Raw genomic sequence first — 24,079 nt, 5'->3', positions numbered from 1 at the left:
GGAGATTGGAAGAACATATGTGGACGGTTGGCCTACAAACAGGCTGCTTACTATCAAAATCCGGCTGGGAGCAATAAGATGATAATCCGCAAGTAACATTTCAATTTCCTAGCACTGATTTTACTGGCATAGACCGGTTACTTTGGTCTTCGTGGCGGCGCGGTAGGTACTGTTCTATCGCCTGAATTTTGGGTAAAAAACACGAATCCGGGGAAATCGGGCGGATGGACCGGATCTGCTACCCAGGCGACCCAGCATGTCCAGGCGGCAAGTCGCGAAGGTGGTTAGGCAGTTAGGCCAGCGATCGGGGGAGGGGCTTTACCTTGCAGATGGGGCAGACAACCTTGAGGCCGACGGCGCGGGCCTCGATCTGGGACCCCTTGGCTTTCTGGTTCTTCTCGGCGTTACGCCGCTGCGCGTCGATCTTCTGCTTCCCGCGCGTCATCCCTCCGTCGCCGCTACCCTCTCAGCCGCCGGTGGTCTCCTCCTCTTTTTCCGGCGATCGGATTCGGATCGGCGCCCGCCCTTGGCCGTCGAGGGAGAGTCTGGATTCTTCCTCGCTTACGTTCCCGTACTTTCCTGCCGGATGGGGGCGTATGCCACTGCCACGACCTCTCCCCTCCGATCTCCTCCGCTCTGTTGTGGGCTACTGGGCTCCTTTCCTTTTGCAGGCCACAACATAGACAGTTGCACGGCCTCCGGCCGGGCCGATTGGCCCAAGATGGCGTGCGATCGATCACTGGGCCCCAAAGCAGCGACCACCAGCTAGCCCAGTGCCGTGCGTGTGCTGGGCTGGGCAGCAGAGCAGCGTCTCCACGAGCAGCAAGAACACGCGCCAGTGCGCGCGCGCCGTGCCAGTCGATTTGCCCACAGCCCACAGGGGTCTCAGACTCCGATAGTCCCATGGGCTACAGAGATGCGGAACAGCGAAACCGCGGGGCATACGCGCAAGCCGCAGTCCAGAGGTGAGAGCAGCCCTCCATTTCTCCTCCAGATGTGCAATTTCTTGCCAAATCACCATGAACAGAATGAACGATAGGAAAATACGGGCCAGTTAATTTTGGACGCTGTCCACATCCCTCCCAACTTAACCAAGAGGATACACATGCATCTTATTCTGACTGTCAACGGGATATATATTGGAGGTGTTTGGTTCGTGAAAATGTAACGTAACGTTAAGCGATAACGTTTGTTTCAACCTCCTCCGTAATTTGATTACCCGTAACCAGATAACGGCCAACACCCCTCCCTCCCCGGTATTGCATCGTGATACCGCTCCCCGACGTCACCCCTCTCTTTTCCCCTTGGTGTTGTCCCTCTCTTTTCCCCGACACCGTTCCTCCGGCCGTGCGCTGCCCTTGCCACTCCACGTGAGCAGCTTCGCTGGCGACCACACACCACCACGGTGAGCACTGCTCCTTCCCCCTCTCACTCCCTCTCTTCCTCGTCCACGTATCCAGAGCAGTTTCTCTCCTAACCCTAACCCTAACCTAGGTTCTTTTTCAGAGGATGTAGAAAGATCCGAGGGCAAGGAAGCCCAAGGACAGGAGGAGGAGGAGCTCGGCCACCATCCGTTTTACTTACGGGAAGATCGATGTGCACCACCGATATTCCACCCTTGGTGAGTTCTGCCTATCTTCCTCCACATGTGAGATATCTTCCCCTTTCTTCAATCTCTCTAAATTCCCCTTGTTTGATCTAGTTTTGTGTCAATTGATTTCTTGAATCAAGGTATTGTTGATGATGTGGTTGATAACTCAAGATGGATCTGTGGATTGTATGTTTTTTACAGTTAGTTCTGATTTTTTTTTTTGCTTCTATTCATGACTACAGTGTGCAGTTAATCACTTCTTGTCCTTGCCTTGAATCAGATTCCTAATTTTGCATCACTGCTCCAATTATGCATGTTAATTTGTGGTCTAGTACAAGTAAACTCGTATACTTGTGTGTCAAGATACTTCATAATAGAGGAACAGATCTTTGCTGGTAAATTAGATGTTAGGTTGTTTTTTTTCTTTTTCCTAACATGGTTAAACTAAATATGCTCGATATGGTTAGCTGAGAGCCATTGGTGGTACCTTTGTTTTCATATTGTGAGTGAAATCAGGATAACAGTAGCTCCCCGTTGGTTACGTAAGGATAGCTCATGCATCTTTATTTGATTGAAATTAAAGCAAGTTACATTCTCTGTCAGGACTCGGTAGTTCAATCAAAAAGATAACATTGCAGACACATGTTTCCTGTAGTATTACTCGTAATAGTTTTTTCTAGCCCTAGCTAGATAGGCATGAGACATGATTAGTGATGTCAGCAAAACAATTTGCCATGGTGAGATTCTGTTTAACTTATTGAAGGTTGACGGTGTTACTCGGTTCGGCGCAAAGATAATCGTTATTTTCCAAAAAAAAAACAACCCTTAAACCTAGACAAATATTCAGTGCATGCTTTGCATTCAAAAGCTGATCCTATGGCAATGTCATTCACAATTCTTTAGATGATGCTTCTCAGAGAAGTAGTAAAGAACTATGCTATTTGTTCCCTGTGACCAATTGCTTGGTGGTATGTGACACTTTGCTATCTTGTTTTAGATGTTTATTTACTACCATAATTCAGATGCTGGTTCTTTCACAAGAATCCAACCAAGGTTACAGATATATCATGCCAATATATTCTAGTATATGTTGTTATATGTTTGCAAGTTAAGGATGCTGATCTTGAGCAGAAAATTCGATCAACTAGAAGTACATCTTATTGGACATTGTTGATGAATCGATATACCATTATTTTAAAAAAAATATAACACCTCCTTAACTGTTCACCATTTTTGTAGAGGAGAGAAGATAGAAAGTGGAAGATCAGCAATCAAGCAACAACGAATCTGAAGATCAAAAGGGTGCTGATCATGCTTGTTGTCTTCCATTTGAAGTATCTCATTTTACCTATGTCTCCTTGGCTAGCTTTCAGTCTATGTTGAATATTATTTGCATCGTGAGGCTGCAGAGATATGCTAGTTGCTATGTTTGATCTCATGAATAGTTGTTAAATTTGAAAATTGTCTTCCGATACCTGAGTTGCAAACCAAATAGTTGTACCGGTATCTAATACCGTTACATTGTCCAACCAAACAAATCCTGTAAACAGCGATCCCACCTCAAATGCTCCTGTGATTTATTTTCAGTCCCGTTAATGTTACCAGTGCGGCAACCAAACACCTCCATACAACCTCAGCTTGCGTCCACCAAGGAGCATATTATTAAGAAAGAAAGTCAAGGAGTCGACGAAATGAAATGAAAGAAACAAGTCCTGCAGATGCACAAAACCGAACAAGGGTTCCCTACACAATCTGCTCTAGCAACCAGGCACGCGCTTTGCTGGGCCATCATCACAAATGCCGGGCTACAACGGGAGCGAGAAGCCGCGGAGGTACTTGGAGTCCACTCCGGATTCGCGGACCAGCGCCACACGACCTGTTCTGGCGACCTGCCATGTGTGCAACACAAAGGTGAGGACCAAGGGGGCGAGGAAAAAACATCTATTAAGATTGTAGGTGTAAAATCGAAGAGAGCATAGAGCAATTGCTTTGCAGAGAAAGGAAAGCTAACGTATCGATCCAACGTGATAAAACAGGTGCACAACTGATTGGGAATGCTTTAGTAGCCGCAAAGATTTTCCCTTTTCTCTAACTGCAGATGAATCAATTAGATTATTAATTGGCTAACGAAATCTAGAAATGATCCCGCTTGCCAAATGTCAATTGGCTGCTAAGAAAACACCTCTGGGTATTTGGAACATTGTTATTAACCATGTGCAATGTTGCGCACAATGCTTTGATTGACATTATTAGAGTAGTTAGATTCTGTTTCATAACTAATCTTTGAAAGGAATGTCTGTTTCACAGGTACATGAGAAAAACAATAAAGTAACAAACGTGGCCAAACAAAAAGCACACATACCTCACAAATGCCATAATGCTCCAATAACCTTTGTAATGCAACCATCTTGTTAAGATCCCCAGAGAGCTACAAATTATCAATAAGAAATCCATTATGTAAGAGTTTTGCAACACGCCAATAACTTGGAAGCAGCGAGATAAAGCAGGATGAAGAATAATGGTGGTGTCACAGACTCAGTGTTTCTATGGTAATGTTGCTGTCATACTAAAAGAGTGCTCTGGCAAAGAAAATGGTAAAAGCACACCATGATCTAATTTGTCGATTGTGTGCAAAGCTTGTTCTAACACTGACTCTACTATGATCAGTGTTGGTAAAGCCACTGAAGTAAATCTGGGAGAAACACAATTATTAGGAAGCTAACCTGCAGCGTAACTGTGTGGTCAGAAACATCGACAGGTTTCGCTCGGAAGATTTCAGCAATATCTAGGATCTCCCTCCGAGCAGCAGTGTTTACAGAAACCTTAATAAGCATCAGCTCCCTTTCAGAAAAAGGTAAGTGAGTAATGTCATGAACCTGCAGGGGTTACATGTTTATGTTAACATAATCAAACTGCAACCACAAATGATTTCGATAAAAGTTACATACAGCTCACCTCATGCACATCAATAAGCTTATAAAGCTGCTGAACTAACTTCTCAATGGATTCATTAGTACCAGGAACGACTGTTGTAATACGTGAAATGCCTTCCTTCTCAGCTGGGCCAACAGCAAGGCTCTGACGAGAAGTTCGTCTCATTAATAACTAGCCTGGAACTAGCAAGAAGAAAGATAACTTTTCAATAAGGAAAACCTGTATATTGTAGCCCCTGCGAGCAAAGACCCCTGTTACAATGTTGAGGACACCAGGACAATCATTCACAAGGATGGAGAGGGTATGTGAGCGAAGTCCAGTTGACTGTCCAAACAAAATCAGTACTAGTTAGCAGCTGTTCCATAACTATGGTATACATAAACATGCAGACTAGCGGTTTCACCATTGCTTAAAGCTATATAGGCTTTGCCTATGATTGACTTTTTGCACACATTATGAAAGTGGTAATTGGTAAATGAGAACTCACTACAGTCACATTAGAATTAGATTCAGGATGCAATTATGCATACATCAATACATTCTATATAGCACTAGACACTAATCACATGATGGAAATCTCTAAACTTACATCATCATCATCATCAAGAACACCCCAATGGGCATCAAGTACTTGGTTCATCGATAAGCTCTCATAAGGTTCCACAGGATAAACATCACCCTGAACAGTTCAAAAGTCAAAACAACATATGTTATACAAATGTATAGATTGTACTATCGCATCACATTAATTCAATGGCTGAACAATTTCATTAATGATATTAGTAATTAGCCCAAGTTTTACATACTGGGCAAATGTGAACTATGACTAGGACTGCAATGGCTCACCCATTAGGAGTGCTGTTTATGTATGTTTGTGCACTATGGCGGGCAACACCCAACAATATGTTCCCGCATTAACGTAATAGAAAATATGTACAGTCCACACCTCACAAGTTTAATGTACCAGTTGTCATGGTACTGGCCATACTGCAATGACTCGTCCATCAGGAAAGTTATTGATGCATGCAAATATGGAGTATGTACCTTCAGTTATTGCTTGATAACTCATAAGAGCATTATTATAGTGCATTTTGTGACTTCTGAAAGTAGTATCATGCACTGGCAAAAATGTATTATCTTTGGTGAACTAGCCCTAACCACTTCACAAGACTCAAGGTAATTATTCAAACACATTAGGTCCAGCAAACTATTATCTCTGCATCACTGCAGGTAATTGCTTAAACATAATAGGTGATTATCAGCACTTTTATCCATTAGCATATAAGTTTAACCATATTTGGTTAAGTGAATAGGTATTACTGATGTGACAGGTTTTTTCTATTTAATTCGTCCAGCTCAAATTGCTTAGATGCATCTTCAAGAAAACAAAGAGGCATCTTCTCAGTTCTCAATTTCTCATCCTAACTAAGTGTTGTAAAATTATAAATAGAGCAGGACATAATTAAAGGGGGAAGGGTAAAGGGAACATACCCCAGCATTGGATGGTTGATCCAAACTGCCATTAACTGTCCTATTTACAGATGTAAGTGGATTTTTTGGCAGTGCCTCTATAAGGTCTGGGTAAGAAGCAGCAGAAAATCGCCAGAAACGGGCAGTGGCACCAATCTTTTCACGTCTCAAAGCAATCTAAGAAGGTAGAGCATTAAGAATTAGCACTACGAAAAACAATAATCGCATCCATGTAAGGAAAGAATATTCAGAAATTACTTTTCCCGTTCGGCAAATTTCTTTGATTCCAAATTTCCTCAGGTTCCTCTGCACTGCAGCAATTTTTCCAGGATCTCCAGCTACCTAACGTTGGTCAAATAAGCATCATACACATAGTTCAGTGCACAAAAAGGGATACCAATCAAAATATGTACACCGGTTAGAGAGTTTTTTAACCTCCAGGGTAAGGGTGGTATCAGATATATCAACAACTTTTGCTCTGAAAATATCAACTAAAACCATGACCTGTCAGACATGACAAGAAGCACTGCAATAAGATTCACCATGTAATTGAGTATCATAAATAGAGTATGCTTTTCAACTTTTGGGGTACAAAGACATAGTCAACACCATATCATACCTCAGGGCGCTGATCAGGTTTGACGTTTAGTTTTATAAGCATCAGCTCTCTCTCAACCTGAGGTTCTTTAGATAGATCTTCGACCTGTCATTAATGGTTCGAAACAAAAAATAAATATTTAGTGGTATTGTCCTTATTGCGACATAGCAAAAGTAGTAAATACTTTTCCGAAAGAAGATGTCACAGTATTGAAACCCATCTAAATGGTAGTTGGGACAAATAGTGCAGGAATGGTGATCCATATAGTAATTTTCAGAGACTTTTCCCTAATAAATCAACATTGCCAAGAGCCAAGAAAATTCAGAAACATTCCACTTCTAAGGCTGCTTTATATTATAGAATATAGACTTGCCAACAGGATAACACTAAAGTTGAACTAACTAACTACCGCATCAAAATATCGAAGTCATGTTTTTTTTTGTGATGATTAACCCAGTAAACATGATATGACAATGTCACTGTTGAGTCATTACACAACCAGAATAATAACATGCACATTTCAGGCGCCGCCTAGAAAGGAATATGTGCACGCAGAGGAAGTGCATGACAATGCGTATAATATCGATGCACATTTGAAGTAGGGTGTTTGGGAACACCGTGCTAAACTTTAGCACCTGTCACATCGGATGTTTGGATACTAATTAGGAGTATTAAATAGTACCGTGCTAAACTTTAGCACTTGTCACATCGGATGTTTGGATACTAATTAGGAGTATTAAATAGTCTAATTACAAAACTAATTGCACGGATGGAGTCTAATTCGCGAGACGAATCTATTAAGCCTAATTAGTCCATGATTTGACAATGTGGTGCTACAGTAACCATTTGCTAATGATGGATTAATTAGCCTTAATAGATTCGTCTCGCGAATTAGACTCCATCTGTGCCATTAGTTTTGTAATTAGCTCATGTTTAGTCCTTCTAATTAGCATCCGAATATCCGATGTGACCCTGCTAAAGTTTAGCACCTCGTATCCAAACACCCCCCGAAGTATGTCCCTGATGTTGACATGACTGTGAAGCAGTGATTCTATGGGGAAAAGTAACAGAATATCAAAAAAGGGTTACAGCCGAATCAGGAAAGCAAAAGGTTTTGTATACTATACTAAGAAAAGATGCTCCACGAAAGTGGAAATTGTGTTGTAACAGACTGAAAGGGATAGGGCATTCAGCAAGCTATACTCACAGAACACAATCTCACCATGTGCTCGAACCCCAAGACACCAAATTAAAAGGAAATTTCAAGTAATCAAGTATGAATTCGCATGACTCTGCTGGAATTTCAGGGTGGCGAACTCACACTGAGGACGTTGACAAGCTTATTGAGCTGCTCGATGACTTGGTTGAGCACCTTGTCGGTCCCGGAGACGACAATGGTGAAGAGGGCTTTGTCCTTGTTGAGCCCCACGGCGAGCGACTCGATGTTGTAGCCTCTCCTGGCGAAGACCCCGGCGATCCGGTTGATCATGCCGCTCTCGTCCCCGACGAACACCGAAATCGTGTGCCGCCGCACCCTGCATTTGCCGCCAGAAACCCGACCAGCCCAATTGGAACAAGTTTTTTCTAAAACAAAAAAAAGGGCAGCGGAGGGTCCACGAACAGTAACCGCGCCACCACTGCGCGGCGCGAAAAATTATAAACAAGGACGCCACGATTCGGCGTGGGGGAGGGGGGGGGCGCTTACTTGTCCCTGGCGGCGGCGGCCGCGGGGGCGACCGCCGTCACCGCGGCGGGGGCGGAAGCCGCCTCGCCCCCAGCGCCCGACGCCGCAGCCGCGACGGCGCAGCGGCCGCGTGACGGGGGCGACGCACCGCCGGGCCGGAGCGCCACGCGCGGCGCGGCGGCAGCGGCGAAGCCAGGGCGCCGCGCCGGACCGGCCGGCGACGGCCGCAGGTGGTGGGAGGAAGCGACGGACATGTCCATGCCCACGACGAGCTCGGGGGGTGGCGGGGGCTTGCTGGCCTGGGGGGCAGTGGCCAGTGGGCGTACTTGCTCGGTATGCCTCGGTGGCCGGATGGTTGGTGGGCTTGGTTTAGCCGTAGGGTTTATGAAGGGGCGTCGCCGCGCCGGGCGAAATGACGGGCCTGCCCCCGCAGCGGCGCAGGCCGAGCCGGGGAAGCTGTCGCTGCGCGTGTGATCCGCGCGCGAACCGGTGATGTGGGATCACGGGTGGTGTGACCTGCCGTCGCGTCGGGCCGGGTGCGCGACCGGGACCGCGCGGATTACTTCCGGTATCTCGTTGACGTCGAGCGCGAGGCGAAGCCGAGGCCGAGGCGCGGCACGCTTGCGCGCTCGTCGCCCGCGCGCGGCACGCCCTGGCTTTGCCGTCGCCCACCCAAAGGTTAAAGCGACAAAGCGTGCGGCGCGGGGTTTTAGCAGTTCGCGAGCGGCGGATAGGTGCGCCGCCGTGGCCCGTGGCTAGGCTAATCCGTCGTTCTCCTTTTTCTTTGCACATTAGAAAGGCATTGGCCATTGGGCGCGTTTCGTGGGGGTGCCTACATATCTTCGGTGCGATATCCTTTGATCGCACAGCCCATATAGCCCACCAGACAATGCAGCGCCCCATGCGCACATGCAAGGCTCAGGGCTTCAGGCGCCCAGCGCTCATCGCATGCATGCAGATAAAAAAACCATGCATGCATGCATGGTGCATTATGTTAATATTTGATTTTGTTTTTTCCAACACGATACTTGTAGTAGAAGATTCAACATTTTGTGAAACTGAATCAACATCTTAAAAAACTAATCCAACAGTTTGGAAAAACTAATTCAGCATTTTCTTTAAAAATGTTGAAACAGTATATTAAAAATGTTGAAACAATATATTAAATGGTGAAACAGTATACAAAAATGTTGAAAAGGACATATTTAAAATGTTGAAATCATATACTCCCTCCGATTCTACAAAGCATGTCGCTGGGAGGTGGTGGCGGAAGTGGCGAAATACTAGTCGTTTCTCACTTTTGAGCCTATTCTACAGTAATGCTAGTGCTTTGTCTCCCGCGTCAGTTACTCGCGCGTGCGTTGCTCGCTGACTCTCGTCTTCCCGAGGCAACGTTCTTCTCCCATGCGGCCACTCCTCTCTTATTCTCGCGTGCGTCGCTCGCGTCCGACGTCAGTGCTTGTTGTTCGCGTCCACGCAGCCATGGACGAGCTCGACTTTAGTTTGCCCAGGCGGACGATGTCGATGCGCTGAACGATGCCGACGCCATGGGAGAGCTCGCAAAGAACACTAACGACGCCGACACTATGGGCGAGTTGGCAAAGGACATCGACGACTCCGAGGCTATGGGTGAGCTCGACATCCAGTTTGCCTAGGCGGACGATGTCAAGGTCCATGCTCGTGCAAGAGACCAGGTCATCGTTGTGGTCTCATTCACTGCGAATACATGATCTCATCTTGGATGTACGGTCTCGACTATTTCGACTGCAACGTATTCATCCCCGACCTCAATGAACACAAGATGGATGGTGACATGATCTTGCTATCTGAGCGTGTCATCAAGTTTCTTGACGACTTGGCTGAGAGCAAGCGCAAAGTCGCCGAGGTCAACAACGACCCTGTTGATGACTCCAATGAAGTTCTTTTTGTGGCGGACTCCATGGCCGGAGACACGGAGTTGCCGGACTCACAAGAGGAAAATGAACAAAACGCAGAAGGTAAATAATCATATTGTTCTAATGCTAATGCCCATCAGATTATATAGAACTACCATCAAGGTAACATACTAATATTGTTCTAAATATTTCTACATGTTCCATGCAGCAAGCTTGGCAGTGGCTTCAGTAACTAATTCAGGCTCACAAGCAATCTGAACAGGAAGGCGACCTTATCTTTCGAGGCTTACTTTCTTCGTGTGAGGGATTTGGAACTTGTTTGAACCTTGTACTTTCATTGCTTCTTTCCACACTAGCTGTAGTGTGAGATAAATTCGATTAGCCTTGCGTGAAGAGTATTCTTGAAAGGCCTGTTTCATGGAAACAATTGTAGTTGTAGTAATAATGAATTGAGTAGAGCTTGAAGTAAAAATATGAAAAACATTGTACCTGTTGAACGACTGGAACAAGGTCTGCAACTGTTTTGGCAACTTTCTTATATTGAATTGATTGGATTGCACGAAAAATCTAAGGTCTAAGATATTAAAATCCAGTGAGTTTGCTAGTTGCCAAATGATTCTAATATCAAAACCACCTTCCTTAGCAGCTTTCAAGAATATTGGATCATCAAGTGCTATATGAGAAGGTGCATTATCTTGTTGTATGTAGATAGGCCTATTCACATCTTCATATGGTCATTTAGCTCGAATAGCAGGAAGAACCTTTTCTATCATGAACTCTCTAATGACATCTCTTTTAATTGATGCTATCGGCTTCACTTCCATTGTCCCAGCTGGCCGGTTAACACTACTCCTCTTAACAGCCTCAAAAGTAACTAGAGGAAAGCATCCAATCTTTCCATCAAAAATGCATACCCTATTCTCATCAAACCTTGGCCGAGCAATCACACATAAGAACATTAATTTAGGAATGTTGTTCTTACTTCTACATGTTCTTAAGGGATCATCCTCCTCTGGAAGCAAATAATAATTCTCAGATTTCTTAGTAAGGTAGCACCATTTTTCATCAATGAAAACAACATCAAACAATCCCTTAAACTTTGGATCATTTGACGAGCTATCTTGATCAAGCATATCCAAACACCATTGTAGCATTGCTTTCTTATTTGCATCCATTAGGTGTGGCTTTATACTACTTGAATGTCGCTTAATGAGACCTTTACGCATGTATTCCAGCAGCTTCTTTTTACTACAATGCAACATGGCACAGACTTGTTCTAACGTCATTCTGTCCTTAAGATCAGCATTTCGTAACACTTCTAAATCCAATGGAATAGGCTTTCGGCCTACTCTGCCACGCTTTCTACTAGAAACATCAACCGGAATGCCTTGATCAAGTGATGGTTTACCTTGATCCCATATACGCTAAACCGTGTGTATATGAATTCCAAATTGCTCGGCAACTTCCCCGGTTACATGTCCCTTGAGCTTGTCGTCCGTGCTTCTTGCCAACAAAGTTTGGTAGACCCTTTTTTTATCTTCATCAGAAAGATCTTTCCTTCCTAAAAAAATGTTATTAAGGTTCAAGTCAATCCCACCGTCAACATCGTCGTCTTGAGGTTCCAAGGTCAAGTCCATCACATCTTCAATACCATCATCTTGAGGTTCTAAGTTCAAATCGAATCCACCTAGAAAAGCATTGACAGTAGAGTACATATTACAATTCAGAACTTGTGTACATGTAAATTTCAAACAATGATTGTGCAGGAAATGAAAAATAAAGGAAGGAAAAGCTTTACCCATAGCATCTTCCAATGGAGCCTCCAGGTTTAGATCGAACCCAGCAAAGAAACTTTCCTCCGACTCAATGTTCAAGTCCATCTTTTTTGCTTGGAGTATTACTATGAGTGGTTGCTGGCACTTCACGTGCTGGAAATTAGACTCCTAATTAATAACTTCTTGGTATGTGAGATCATGTCCAAAACGACATGCTTTGTAGAATTGGAGGGAGTAGTAAAAATGTTGAACTAAAGGTTGAATAGTAAATTAAAAAACATAAAATAACAAATTGGATCTCATTCTATCCCATTAATTTAAAAATGCTATGGTTCAAATGGATTTCAAATTGAATGTACGAGAAAACATGATCTGAAGTTTGAAATCTCATTCGAATCCCACCCACCTCCCTCAACTTGCGACATGACACGTGTCCCTGCAAGCCTGCATGCTGCGCTGTGCGCCTGCTGCTGCTCCACATGCACGCCGAACCGTGTCTAATGTGATAGGTGGCACGAATCTAAAATATTGGAAGGTTAATATCCTCCCACGTTCCGGAAGATGGATAGGATTCCCGCCTTTCGTCGCGCCTCTGGGCCTGACTACCGACCAAAGATTGGTGCTGCCTCGTGTCATGTGCGGCGGTGGCGCTATCTCTGTTGCTGCACGTCACGTGCAATGGCTTTTGTTATTACGTGCAGCTAACCGCGCGTGTTTGTTTCTTTCTTTTCATCTCTGGAGGTTTGTGCGTACTATAATGGACCTCGGAGCTCGGGTCTTCTGTAGTCAAGGAAAAGAATGACAAGACCACAAGCCTCTAATGTTTGTTATGATGGTGAATATAAGCGGATTAAAGAGATCCACCCAGCAGGAGCTACCAAAGTCACTGGCGGTGGCGCTATCTCTTTAATTTGCTGCACCTGCAATAGATTTTGTTAGGTGCACCATGTGGGGTTTTGTTTTTTCAATCTTGGAGGTCTGAGCAACAGTACCATGTCCAATTTTGAAATCCCAAAGGAGGTGGAAAGGTAGTGTTATGATCCGGTACTAAAGGCCTCTCCACGGGTTACTTTAAAAGAAAAGTATATCTATCTTCATCACATGTGATGTGTAGCTGTGTAGGTGAGATGGTACTAAGAACCCATTTAGGGCCTGTTTGGTTTGAGTTGCTTATTATAAGCAACTTGAAGTTGCTTATTTGGAGTTGCTTATTTTTAGTCTAGCTGTTTGGATACCCTTGCTTATGAGATGGACATTGTCATATTTGCCCCTTGTGTTGCTACCCCTCCAATTTGCCTCCCCACCCTTCTTCTTCCTGCACATGCCCGATCCCGGGGGCCGGCGGCGGCCGGGAGCGGCGGCGGGCGGCTCAGGGAGCGGCGGCGGGTCTACGCGGCGGGTGGCGCGGAGGCCGGCGGCGGCGGGTGGCGCGGCGGCCGGCGAGCTGGTGAGTGGTGACGGGGGAGGGGGGAGAGAGAGATAGGGTGCATTGAATGAGGGCAGGAGGTATAAAGTGCACCTTTTAGTCCCCATAAGTAAGAGTTGCTTAGAGTTGCTTATTTGCTTATAATAAGCAACTCCATAAGTAAGAGTGATTGGTTTCGTAAGCAACTTATTTGCTTATTTTAAATTGCTTATGCATAAGTATGTGAAACAAACAGGCTTTTAGTACCAATTTATTAACGGTACGGTTGAACAATCGGTAGTAAAGGGAAGTTTGGGACCGATATTAAAAGTCGATTCCGCGGTCGTGGACCGGGAACACCGGTCTTCTAAAAAGAAAAAGAATGGCAAGGCCGCGTGTCGGGTCTTCTATGGTGAAGAAAAAAGAATGACAAGACTATGTCTCGGGACTTCCGTAGCGAAAAAAACGAACGGTAAGACTAGAACCCTCTAATGCATGGGCTCGGAATGACGGTGAATGAGCGGATTAAGACCCAACTAAAATTTAGTCAGGTTGCAATTTTTTTAGCTAGCTAAAGGTATAATTTTATGTTCACTTAACGTATGGGCTCGATATGATGGTGAAGCTATTTTTTTTTTCTCCTTCCCTTGGTAGGGTTTTTGCCTGATTTCGAGCCGTTTTTAAATTACCTCTTTAGTAGGTTTTTATAAAAAATTGATGGAGAAACTGTTTGAGAAAACCTACCAGGTGGCTCTATGAATCCGTAGTAAATCATTTTGTGTTACTGTTCACTCATAAGCCTGTCTTGGGCCGGTTTTGACCCACACCATTGTTTAATAGTCCATAGTAGAGAGCCATTTGAGTTTCTCAAAAAGAAAAATAGTAGAGCCATTTGAGGGAAGCCTGGCCCAAAAGAAAACAACAAGCCCGATATGGTCTTGCTGGGCCAGCTTAGCCAACCATATTAAGTCCCGAAACAAAACTGATGGATTTTTTTCGAAAAAAAACTAATGGAGGTATTCCATCGTATCGCACTGTCTGTCGTGCACTCTGCACTGTATCTGCATGACTCGAAGCCTCCTGGAAGCGAAGTCTTCGTCGCCATTGACGCAGATTGATGGAGAGAGTTTCGTTCAAAAACTAGTAACAAAAGATTGATGGAGACAGTGTGCTCGTTGAGAACTTGAGATTTTCTGAAACAGTAAAGAATGCGCAGAAAGGTTGATCGCCTCAGTAATTACCGTCTGGAGGATGACTCGTGGAAGAGCGGAACCAGAGTACCGGACGACAACAGTCAGTTCAGTCATTCTCACCTTCCCTGGCCCACCGTTCTCGGCACGTACGAACGAGTGCGCGTCACACTCCCCGCGCGTCCCGATCTGCTGCAAGAACGGACACGCCCGTAACACCACCACGTCCCCACCAAATGCATCATCGCAGACCCCTCGTACGTCGTAGGTGCCAATAATATCCATATCCATATATCCCTTGACCCTTTGCTTTATAAAGCAAAGGACGGAGGACAAGGGGACTCGCCCGATCGAAGACGAACTGTGCCGATGGCGGCGGGCGCCGGGCGGCAGCCGGTAGCCGAGCCCCCACACCGCGTGGATCATGCTCGAGATGCTCCTCGCTTGCCGGTTTCCTGCGAGAGCGAAGGGGAACACGACTACACGAGGTTGGTTGGCATACACTCTCGGTTGCGTTACGATTTACGAGTGGCTCAGCGGCTGGCGCTCCATCCACCTTTGAGACAGGACGACGACTGGCGCTTTCGCCGAGCCCGCAACGCGCCGGCGCCGGCTGGCTCGCGGTCGCGCGCGACGGCGACGCGCGCGGCCGACATGGCTACGGGGAAGAATTGGTTCGGTGTTGGGTTCCGTTCCATTATTATGATGATGACGAGGAAGTCCAAACCACATGCGACATTATCTGGCATAATCATCCTCAGCCAGAGGACACCGGCTGCTAACGTCGACGGCAAGGAAGCTGCCACCGTACCCACCACCGGACCCACCTGGCGGGTCGCAAGTGCTAGTGAGTAGAGTAGTGACCTACTCCTGCTAAGTAGACTCGGTCTCAGTCCGCGTGACCAACAGGGAGTCCAAGGACAGGTCCTAAAGGTCTTGTTTAGTTGGCCAAATTGGAAGGTGCTAAATTACTGTGCTGGCACTGTAGCATACTGTAGCGTTTCATTTGTATTTGTGAATTATTGTCCAAACATTGACTAATTAGGCTCAAAAGATTCGTCTCGCAAAGTACAACAAAACTGTGCAATTAGTTTTTAATTTCATCTACATTTAGTACTCCATGCATGTACCGTAAGTTTGATGTGATGGGGAATCTTCTTTTTGCATAATGCCAAAGTTGGGAGTTGGGGGTGAAGTAAACTAGGGCTAAAACTGGGGCATTTTTTAACCTGACCGCAGCGGCGGATCAATCCAAGGAGAGGCCGATGGCTACAGTCCGCTTAAAATTAGTGCCGGCGAAATTCTCGTGGCTTAGAAACAAGATAAACATATAAAAATTGAAATAAACAACCTTATCGACACCTGACAACTAGCAGCAACAAGCAGGCAACTTTGCAGTGGTTTGGGAGGGCTTCGGAGGTGCGGAGGTTAGGGACACATTACCATTGAGCTATTGATTGCATCAAGGTCTTGCTATGGCATGAACAGGGTCTCTGTTTGATTCTAGATGAACTACTCCCTCCATTTTTATTTATAAAGCGCACACGTATACCAAGATTTAAACTTTGCAATTTTTCATTAATAATTTAACTATTAATTTTTTATTTTTATAATATATACTTTATATGGTTGGATTCGTAATCAAATATACTCTGCAATGACTATAAGTTTATAACCATTAACAATATAATATAAGATAAATAAATGATCAAAGTGGTACTTGGAAAATCGTGACAAGTCATATCATACCTTATAAATATAGATGGAATAGATGGAGGGAGTACTAATTGGCTAAAATTGTTATTGCATGTTTCTGAGTCAATGGACGAGAGGGTTGTTATGTTTGGCTCTTCATAAACTGTCGCTAGGCAAGGGGGGCGTGGCCCACCTTGGCCAATAGCTCCGCCAGTGCCTGACCGTTCCTATGTGCAATTGGTTTTTATGATTCGCTGAGATAACAAACCGAACGCCCCACTCAAAGTCAGAATGGAGTGTTTCCTATTCATTCACCTTTGTGTCCCCTCAAATTTTAGTCGATGACGGTAGTTTGTGGTTCGGAAAGAGTGGCGCCAAACTTAAAAGAGAGGACCCCAGTGCTCTTGAATGATAATCTGATGTGCACGAGAAAAATGCCTCATCATCAGCTAACCAGATCCAGCCCCCACGCTCCCACTGAGATTCCCGATGGCAGACACGGCGAGTCGGCAGCGCAACGTTGAGTTGGCGCTCGCGCGCTCCGTGTCGCGTGACGGGAGGAGCGAGGGGCCCACCGGCTACGTGCTGCTGCCGTCCGTTTTTTTTCTCCTTTTCCTTTTCAATTATTTTTTCAATCCAATTTGTAGTAAGTAAATATTGTTATGCGTATAAATTATATGTATATAGTAAAAGTACGAATAACGTTATGTGTATAAGTTATGTATATTATGAAACTGCATTACAAAATTTATCACATAAGTTGTTAGGGAAAAATTATACGTACTAATCGTGCGTGTAAGTTATAAATTACCAAAAATGAAAGTCGATTCGTTCTTTTAAAAGTTGTAAGCATAAGTTTTGTGTGCTAAAAAATTCTCTCGTAAAAATTTGTTAGTACAAAATCATACGTCAAAGTTATGTGTATAAGTTATAATATTCCAAAAATAGAAAGTTGCGGGATTTAAATTTTTCCAAAAATAAAAGGTTCGGAGAAGGTGGGGGGCTGTCGGGATTCGATGGCTGGAAGCCATCCCAGCGCGCGCTGGTTAGATAGCCTCAGTCGGTAGCCACTTATGATGAGATGCGCCGAAAAAAATAATCTTGGGGGCGGGGGGGGGGGGGATCAGGCGTCCTCGATCCCTCGATCCAAAGCGCTACATGATGTGCCACCATCTCTACCTTTTCTGATGATTCCAAGAAAAAGAAGGACCAATCCTTCAATACCTGTAGGCTTGCCACTGGGGAGGGTACGGGCAATCCCACTCTTGTTCACACCCAAATCCATATAATTATTATCTACTCCTTGCCCTCCCCGATCCTACTCATATCCAATGGATAATTAACTTTGTACTACATATATATACATATCTAATTAATTTTGTACTCTTCTCATACCCTCTTTATTTTTATGGGTATATAATTTTTTACCCATATTCTAAGTGGGTGTGAATTTGAGGAGAAGATACGTATACTGGTGGCAGGCCTAACCTGCTGTCCACATCTCGTTTGTGATGGCATAAAAGAGGTAAGAACGCCACCGAACCATGATGCCGCTACGGCAAAAGCCACCAAATCTCAACAGGACCCAATAGGCCAATACCAACAGTAAAGTGATGGCACTACTCAGAACGTCTTTCTAGCAGATCAACTAACGTGTTCACCTGTGTTTCTTTCTAGCAGATCAACGTTTTCACTAGGCCTTTACTTCCAAAAGAAAAAGTTTTCACTAGGATAAGAATCGAACACCTTATCATTTCAATAATTTCAGCTACTGTAGCAACCGTTCGCATAATTCCAAAGGATTACATTTAATCATTTTCCGTTTAAAAAAGTCTCGTGGATTGCAGGAGAAAACTATAGTACACGCCAAGAAAATTCAACGTATACAAGTCGCAGGCTGGCTGCTGGTCCGATGGCCCATCCAGGCATCCAGCATTCCAGGTTGGCAAAGATACAATAAACAAACACAAACAACTGGAGTGCGAAGCAAACAAAAGAGAAGATGAAAAAGTCGTCGGTAAGCGTTCTCACGAAGCGAAAACACGGACCGACACCCAGGCCACCGTCCCCACTCACACTCACTGACAACCTGACCAAGCCCCGCTCCGGTCCCGCCTCTCAGTGAGTCTGGCTCCTCAGCATCTCAGTAGGTGACACGTGGCCGCGTTTTAAAACCCCTCCCACCTCACCGCGCTTTTTCCCCCGCACCGGAGCGGTTACTCGCCCCGTCGGCGTTTCCATTATCCCCCCCGCACTCCCACACCGCGCTGCTCGCAACAATTCCTTATTTCCATCACAAGAGAACAATTTTCCATATATATTTCCATCCCGTTGCTGCTTGAGCTTAACTACCAGTAGTACAACCAACACCCAGCGCTGCTGCGTGTAAATTTGTACTGCTGGCGTCGATCGAGTCGTCGGCCAATTGGTTATTCGGGGGGGCAGAGCATCCGCCCACGCCCAATCATCCGCCCCCAATCCCCAAAAGCACCCACCCCTCGCGTCGCGCGGTCGCGAGATCCCACGCGCACTACCCCTCCGCGGCGCGGATTCTCTCCTCCCCTCCCGCGGCGGCCCCAGGGCCGGCGAGCTAGCAGCGATGGACGGGGCGGCGAAGAAGATGACGCGGACCATCTCGCGGCAGCTCTCGTCGGGGGCGGCGAAGCTGTGGCGCCAGCTATCGCTGGACCCGCACACCCCGCGGCGCGGCGGCGGGCCGGGGGGCGTCGGGGCGGGGCCGACGCGGTTCGCGATCGCGAGGCAGTCGTCGCTCGACCCGACGCCGCGGGGTGGGCCGGACGGGTCGTCGGCGCACCAGCAGCTCGCGGTGCCGGAGAACCTGGACGCCACGATGCGGCTGCTCTTCTCGGCGTGCCAGGGGGACGCAGGCGGGGTGGAGGAGCTGCTCAGGGGCGGGGTGGACGTCGACAGCATCGACCTCGACGGGCGAACGGCGCTGCACATCGCCGCATGCGAGGGGCAGGGGGAGGTCGTGCGCCTGCTGCTCGACTGGAAGGCCAACATCAACGCCCGCGACCGCTGGGGAAGCACGGTGCGTCAACTGTACCTGCCGCTTCATCAATCATCGCTAACTCTCTCTGTTCCTCGTCCAGGAACGTGATCGTTCTGGTTGTGGTGTCTTGTCCAGTTCTCTGAACCGGAGCATGTGCATACAGTATACACGGACTGATAGACCTGTTAGTTTCGGTGTACTTCAGTTCATGCTAAAACTATGGCTGCATAGCAATGTTAGATCAATACGACGCTAACTGAACGAACTTTATGGTTTAACCTATGGAGCTCTGGGTATTGATAGAGAATAGTCAACGAGTTTGATTAGACCTGCATGATAAGAGGAAGTACTTATCTAACTTAACTTGGTCTCTGCTTGACTGCATTTTTTTGCACGATTTTCAGCCGGCGGCAGACGCAAAACATTACGGCCATTTTGAAGTATATAACCTTCTGAGAGCACGAGGAGCAAAAGTTCCGGTACTATATTTCACTTGCGCAAAAATTTCAGAGCTATTCTTCTTCTCTTGCTTTTCACAGATACACATATATTTAACATGTGCTTGTTTTACTCCCCAGAAAACCAAAAAGACTCCAATGGCCGTGTCAAATCCTAAACAGGTTCCAGCGTATGAGCTGAACCCACTTGAACTTGAGTTCCGAAGAGGGGAGGAGGTCACAAAGGCATGTGTTTTTTATCAACTTTGTTCATTTATTCTTCACTTTGCTGAGTTTGCTCTGTTCTTGTTTGCACGAACTTTTCAGAGAATTTTGACAGTGCTACTTGCCATACTATTTTTACAGGGTACCTATCTGGCGAAATGGTATGGCTCAAAAGTGTTTGTTAAGATACTTGACAAAGACAGCTTCTCGGATGCAGATAGCATGTAATACTTGCCTCCACGAACGCCTATCTTCAGTAACCTTCGATAATAATTATAATGGTTCATTCTTTTAATACACTGCTTTGTGCCAAATAGTGTTGAATAATGACTACTATGATTTATTCCTTCTCATTCACCCAGTGAAACTATCTTTCATGTGTACCATGATTTCAGCAGGCTGATGTTTTTATTAGGGATGCATATCCAAATTTGAGATGTTGGGCTGTTTAGTGCGTATTCAGACTTTTTATCCATCGTATTTAATAACTGATACTATAAGAGAGTTTGCCATATAATTAATCTGTAAATAACCTAAAAAAATCTGAAGCATTGTTATTTGTTATTCTTTTTCACAGTGAATTAACCTATTAATTAACTTTTGAATTTCCTGTTTCTTTTTCCATGCAATATTTCTAAGTTCCGTTGTTATGTCAATTCAGAAATGCATTCGAACACGAGCTTACCTTACTTGAAAAAGCACGGCATCCCAATTTGGTCCAATTTGTGGGAGCTGTCACACAAAATGTACCAATGATGATTGTTTCCGAGTACCATCAGAAAGTAAGTAACTGTGACGAATTTAACAAGACAAATGCATTTCAAGTAGCGCTCCTTTCCACATATATCCTATGACTCTTTTGTCATCAACGACTATATCTGTTTTCCCCCCTGATTTTTTTGACTAGGGTGATTTAGCAAGTTATCTTGAGATCAAAGGTCGCCTGAAGCCTTACAAAGCTATAAGATTTGCTCTTGACATTGCAAGGTGTGTGAGTACTCAGGACATTATCTCTTTCTGTATATGTTTGTCCTTTCTTGAAGTTCTATTTATCTTGCAAACTGTTGATTGAAACACTACATATACTCATTACTCACCTGGAAATAAGATACTCTCTTCCGGTTTATTGATCACAATGATAGGATAGATTTTTTAGTTGTGGCATTATAGATTTGTATTCTCATATTTAAATTTTGTGTTGTTTCAGTTGAACTCAATTGAAATTACACTATCAAGCTCTACCATTGTACCCAAAAAAAATTCTTCAAGATTTCTTTTTTGTTCAGGGGACTGAATTATCTCCACGAGTGCAAGCCTGAGCCAATCATTCATGGCAATTTGTCACCAAAGTAAGCTAATTAAGCATTATTTCATCAATGGATTTGTTCAAGACTTCAAATATGCGTTGCTACATGTACACTATACGCTATGATACTTTGGTAAGGTTGCAGAAACATCGTGCGGGATGATGAAGGACAACTTAAGGTTGCTGGTTTTGGATCACTGAGTTTGATTAAAGTCTCCGGAGATAAACTACAAATGGCTCAGCCAACGACACAGCTAGACAGTATGTAGTACTCACTCTGTTATTCAGATGGATTTTTCATTTGCTGGAAATTTTTTTTTGGGTTTTTCGATGGAACTAGTTGTCATCATCTTGGAAAACTTAGTCCAATCCATATGCTATACTACTGATGCTGATCTCTCTAATCAGTCCTCTTTTTTTACTATGACATTATTGTTGAAATGTAAGTCCATGAGTTTTGTTAGTGCCTTCTTTGCGGATGTGGTGCTAGTTTGTTCCTATTATCAATTTCATGCCAAATTTCTTTTATAACACCTGATTAGAGATACTTAATGTTTTGGGCAAGGTTTGATCAAACTTTTGAAACTTTGACTATCAATAAGATTTGGCACATTAGGTTTCAGAACTTGAAAGCAGCATGTATAGATTAGTCTTGAAAGATATTCCATAGTCTCATAATTTTTTTAGATTTTATAAATATATCTAATAGAAAATAATGGTCAAAGACACATTACATGTCTAAAACGTAAGTATTTGTTACATGACCATTTTAACTAGTGTCAAACGTTTTATTTCCCTCTACCCCCATGCGAATGGAACAATGCCTGTTATCTGGTGACTCCATGTGTTTTATAGTCTTGCTGATACATTATATTGTTTTCTACTTTTCTCAATGTGCCTAGGTGTATACACTGCTCCAGAGATGTACAGAAACGAACCATTTGACAGAAGTGTAGATGTATTTGCATTTGGTCTCGTTCTTTACGAGGTACACGAAACTATTCAATCTACTTGCAAGGAGTCATGGCTAATTATTTGTTGCATCTAGGTCGATGCGTCATTCGATGAGCAGAAATGCCAAGTTAACTTCGCAATTTCCACATTTACATTACTTGTCCGTTCTATTGATGTTCCAGATGATCGAAGGTACTCCTTTTCACCCGAAGCCACAAGAGGAGGCAGCTAAGATGATTTGTTTGGAGGGGCTGAGACCACAATTCAAGAATAAACCCAAATACTATCCCAATGATGTGAAAGAGTGAGTGGATCACACGCTCTAGCTTTGCTTTCACTTGATCAAGCGAGTTTAGCTGTTGCCAACTAGACCGCCCTAGCAGGATGCTAAAACGATTAGGCTCATGGTTGGATATTACTTAACGGGATGTTTGAATACTAGGTGCTAAACTTTAGCAGTGTCACATCGGAAGTTCGGATGCTAATTAGGATGACTAAACATGAGCTAATTATAAAACTAATTGCAGAACCCCTGTGCTAATTCGCGAGACGAATCTATTAAGCCTAATCAATCCATCATTAGCAAATGGTTACTGTAGCACCACATTGTCAAATCATGGACTAATTAGGCTTAATAGATTCGTCTCGTGAATTAGACTCCATCTGTGCAATTAGTTTTGTAATTAGCCTATATTTAATACTCCTAATTAGCATTCAAATATCCGATGTGATAGGTGCTAAATTTTAGCGGAGCATCAGGGCCTTTCTAGGCGAAAGGCTGTCTAGCGTCGTGCCATTTGGCTGCTCATGATGTTTCTTTGGCACGCTGCAGGCTGATTCAAGAATGCTGGGATCCAACGCCTTCTGTCAGGCCGACATTCGCAGAGATAATTGTGCGGCTGAATAAGATACACGCAAGCTGTGCTAAGCCAGCTCGCTGGAGAGACACCTTCAAGCTTCCATGGTACGTCTCTGGCTGATCTTATCATACGAACAGCATCAGTTATCAACCCCAAATCCAATTCCAGAGAGAAGCTCCATGTCAACTTATGCCTGTGATTTGGCATCGGAATCTGTCTTGCCGTGAGTCTCATACTGTCGCGTTTTATTACCTGACGCAGGAAACATGCTGAAGAAAGGTAGCTGTAAAGTTCCGCGAGGCCGTCATCAAAGATTTCCTCCTTTCCCTTTAGCAAAATGTGAGTAAACATGAGTGAGAAATCCTGCCGAGTTACGGAATAGAAGCCAGTTCCTTTTCAGGTTTTATACGGTCCCGAAGGAGAATGCAGTTTGTGTAGCCCGTATGACTGTATCTAGGCTTGTGCCTCCGGCCCAATCTCTTCTGAGCTATCTTCATCCAAACGGGAAAAAAAACTGATCAGTGTATTAAGTTTCTGAATATTCAGCACGTACCACTTCCTTCTTATGAACTACGGCACGTGAACGTTGTAAATTCTACACGGGTTCGGGGATCCTTTCCCAGTTTCCCTTTGGACGGCTGGCATGTCCGAATTTTGCGTCTTGAGGTTAAACACAGATGGGGATGAGTTGATACGGAAAGGCACGGGTGGAATATGCTTGGATTTGAAGGATTCCGTCGGTTTGTGCAGTGTGCGCCGAAAAGGAAGATGAAGCATATGCCAAAAGAAATATGCTGCACCTGCACGTGTACGCTCAGCGAGCGAGCGGAGAAAAAGAAGAGAAGAAACTTTCGCAGCCCACAGGTGTCACGGCGATCGGTGAGCCAGCCAGCCGGGCATGCCTGCCCGGGATATGCCATCTGGGCAGGGCACCCCATGCGAAGTAGTATAACGGTCAGCGCGGCCACGTATCAGTACTGATAATCGCCCTGGCGAATTTTCAAAGTCATTCGCGTGTTTTTTATACGGGCTGCCAAGAAGTTTGGA

At 44.8% G+C, this 24,079-nt stretch overlaps 2 protein-coding genes across 2 annotated transcripts; one reads left to right on the top strand and one right to left on the bottom strand.

Moving 5' to 3' along the window:
- Nucleotides 1–3,134: 3,134 nt before the first annotated feature.
- Nucleotides 3,135–8,626, bottom strand: LOC101771128 (acetolactate synthase small subunit 2, chloroplastic). The gene is made up of 12 exons (XM_004952994.3): nt 8,299–8,626; nt 7,915–8,128; nt 6,615–6,698; nt 6,431–6,499; nt 6,254–6,337; nt 6,017–6,172; nt 5,115–5,204; nt 4,745–4,849; nt 4,547–4,669; nt 4,315–4,467; nt 3,954–4,019; nt 3,135–3,480 (listed from the first exon to the last, which is right to left on the bottom strand). Exons 1-12 carry the CDS (start codon nt 8,535–8,537, stop codon nt 3,397–3,399), a joined length of 1,467 nt encoding a protein of 488 aa, XP_004953051.1. The 5' UTR covers nt 8,538–8,626; the 3' UTR covers nt 3,135–3,396.
- Nucleotides 8,627–18,474: 9,848 nt separating this feature from the next.
- LOC101770735 (serine/threonine-protein kinase STY17) lies at nt 18,475–23,625 on the top strand. The gene is made up of 12 exons (XM_004952993.3): nt 18,475–19,289; nt 19,655–19,729; nt 19,829–19,933; nt 20,054–20,136; nt 20,574–20,694; nt 20,820–20,899; nt 21,199–21,261; nt 21,364–21,479; nt 22,121–22,206; nt 22,355–22,476; nt 23,005–23,136; nt 23,294–23,625. Exons 1-12 carry the CDS (start codon nt 18,837–18,839, stop codon nt 23,313–23,315), a joined length of 1,458 nt encoding a protein of 485 aa, XP_004953050.1. The 5' UTR covers nt 18,475–18,836; the 3' UTR covers nt 23,316–23,625.
- Nucleotides 23,626–24,079: the final 454 nt, after the last annotated feature.

The sequence above is a fragment of the Setaria italica genome, chromosome I, assembly GCF_000263155.2.
Source record: "Setaria italica strain Yugu1 chromosome I, Setaria_italica_v2.0, whole genome shotgun sequence".
NCBI lineage: Eukaryota > Viridiplantae > Streptophyta > Magnoliopsida > Poales > Poaceae > Setaria > Setaria italica.
The sequence above is the reverse complement of the archived record's forward strand: the minus strand, read 5'-3'. Positions and strand labels throughout refer to the sequence as shown.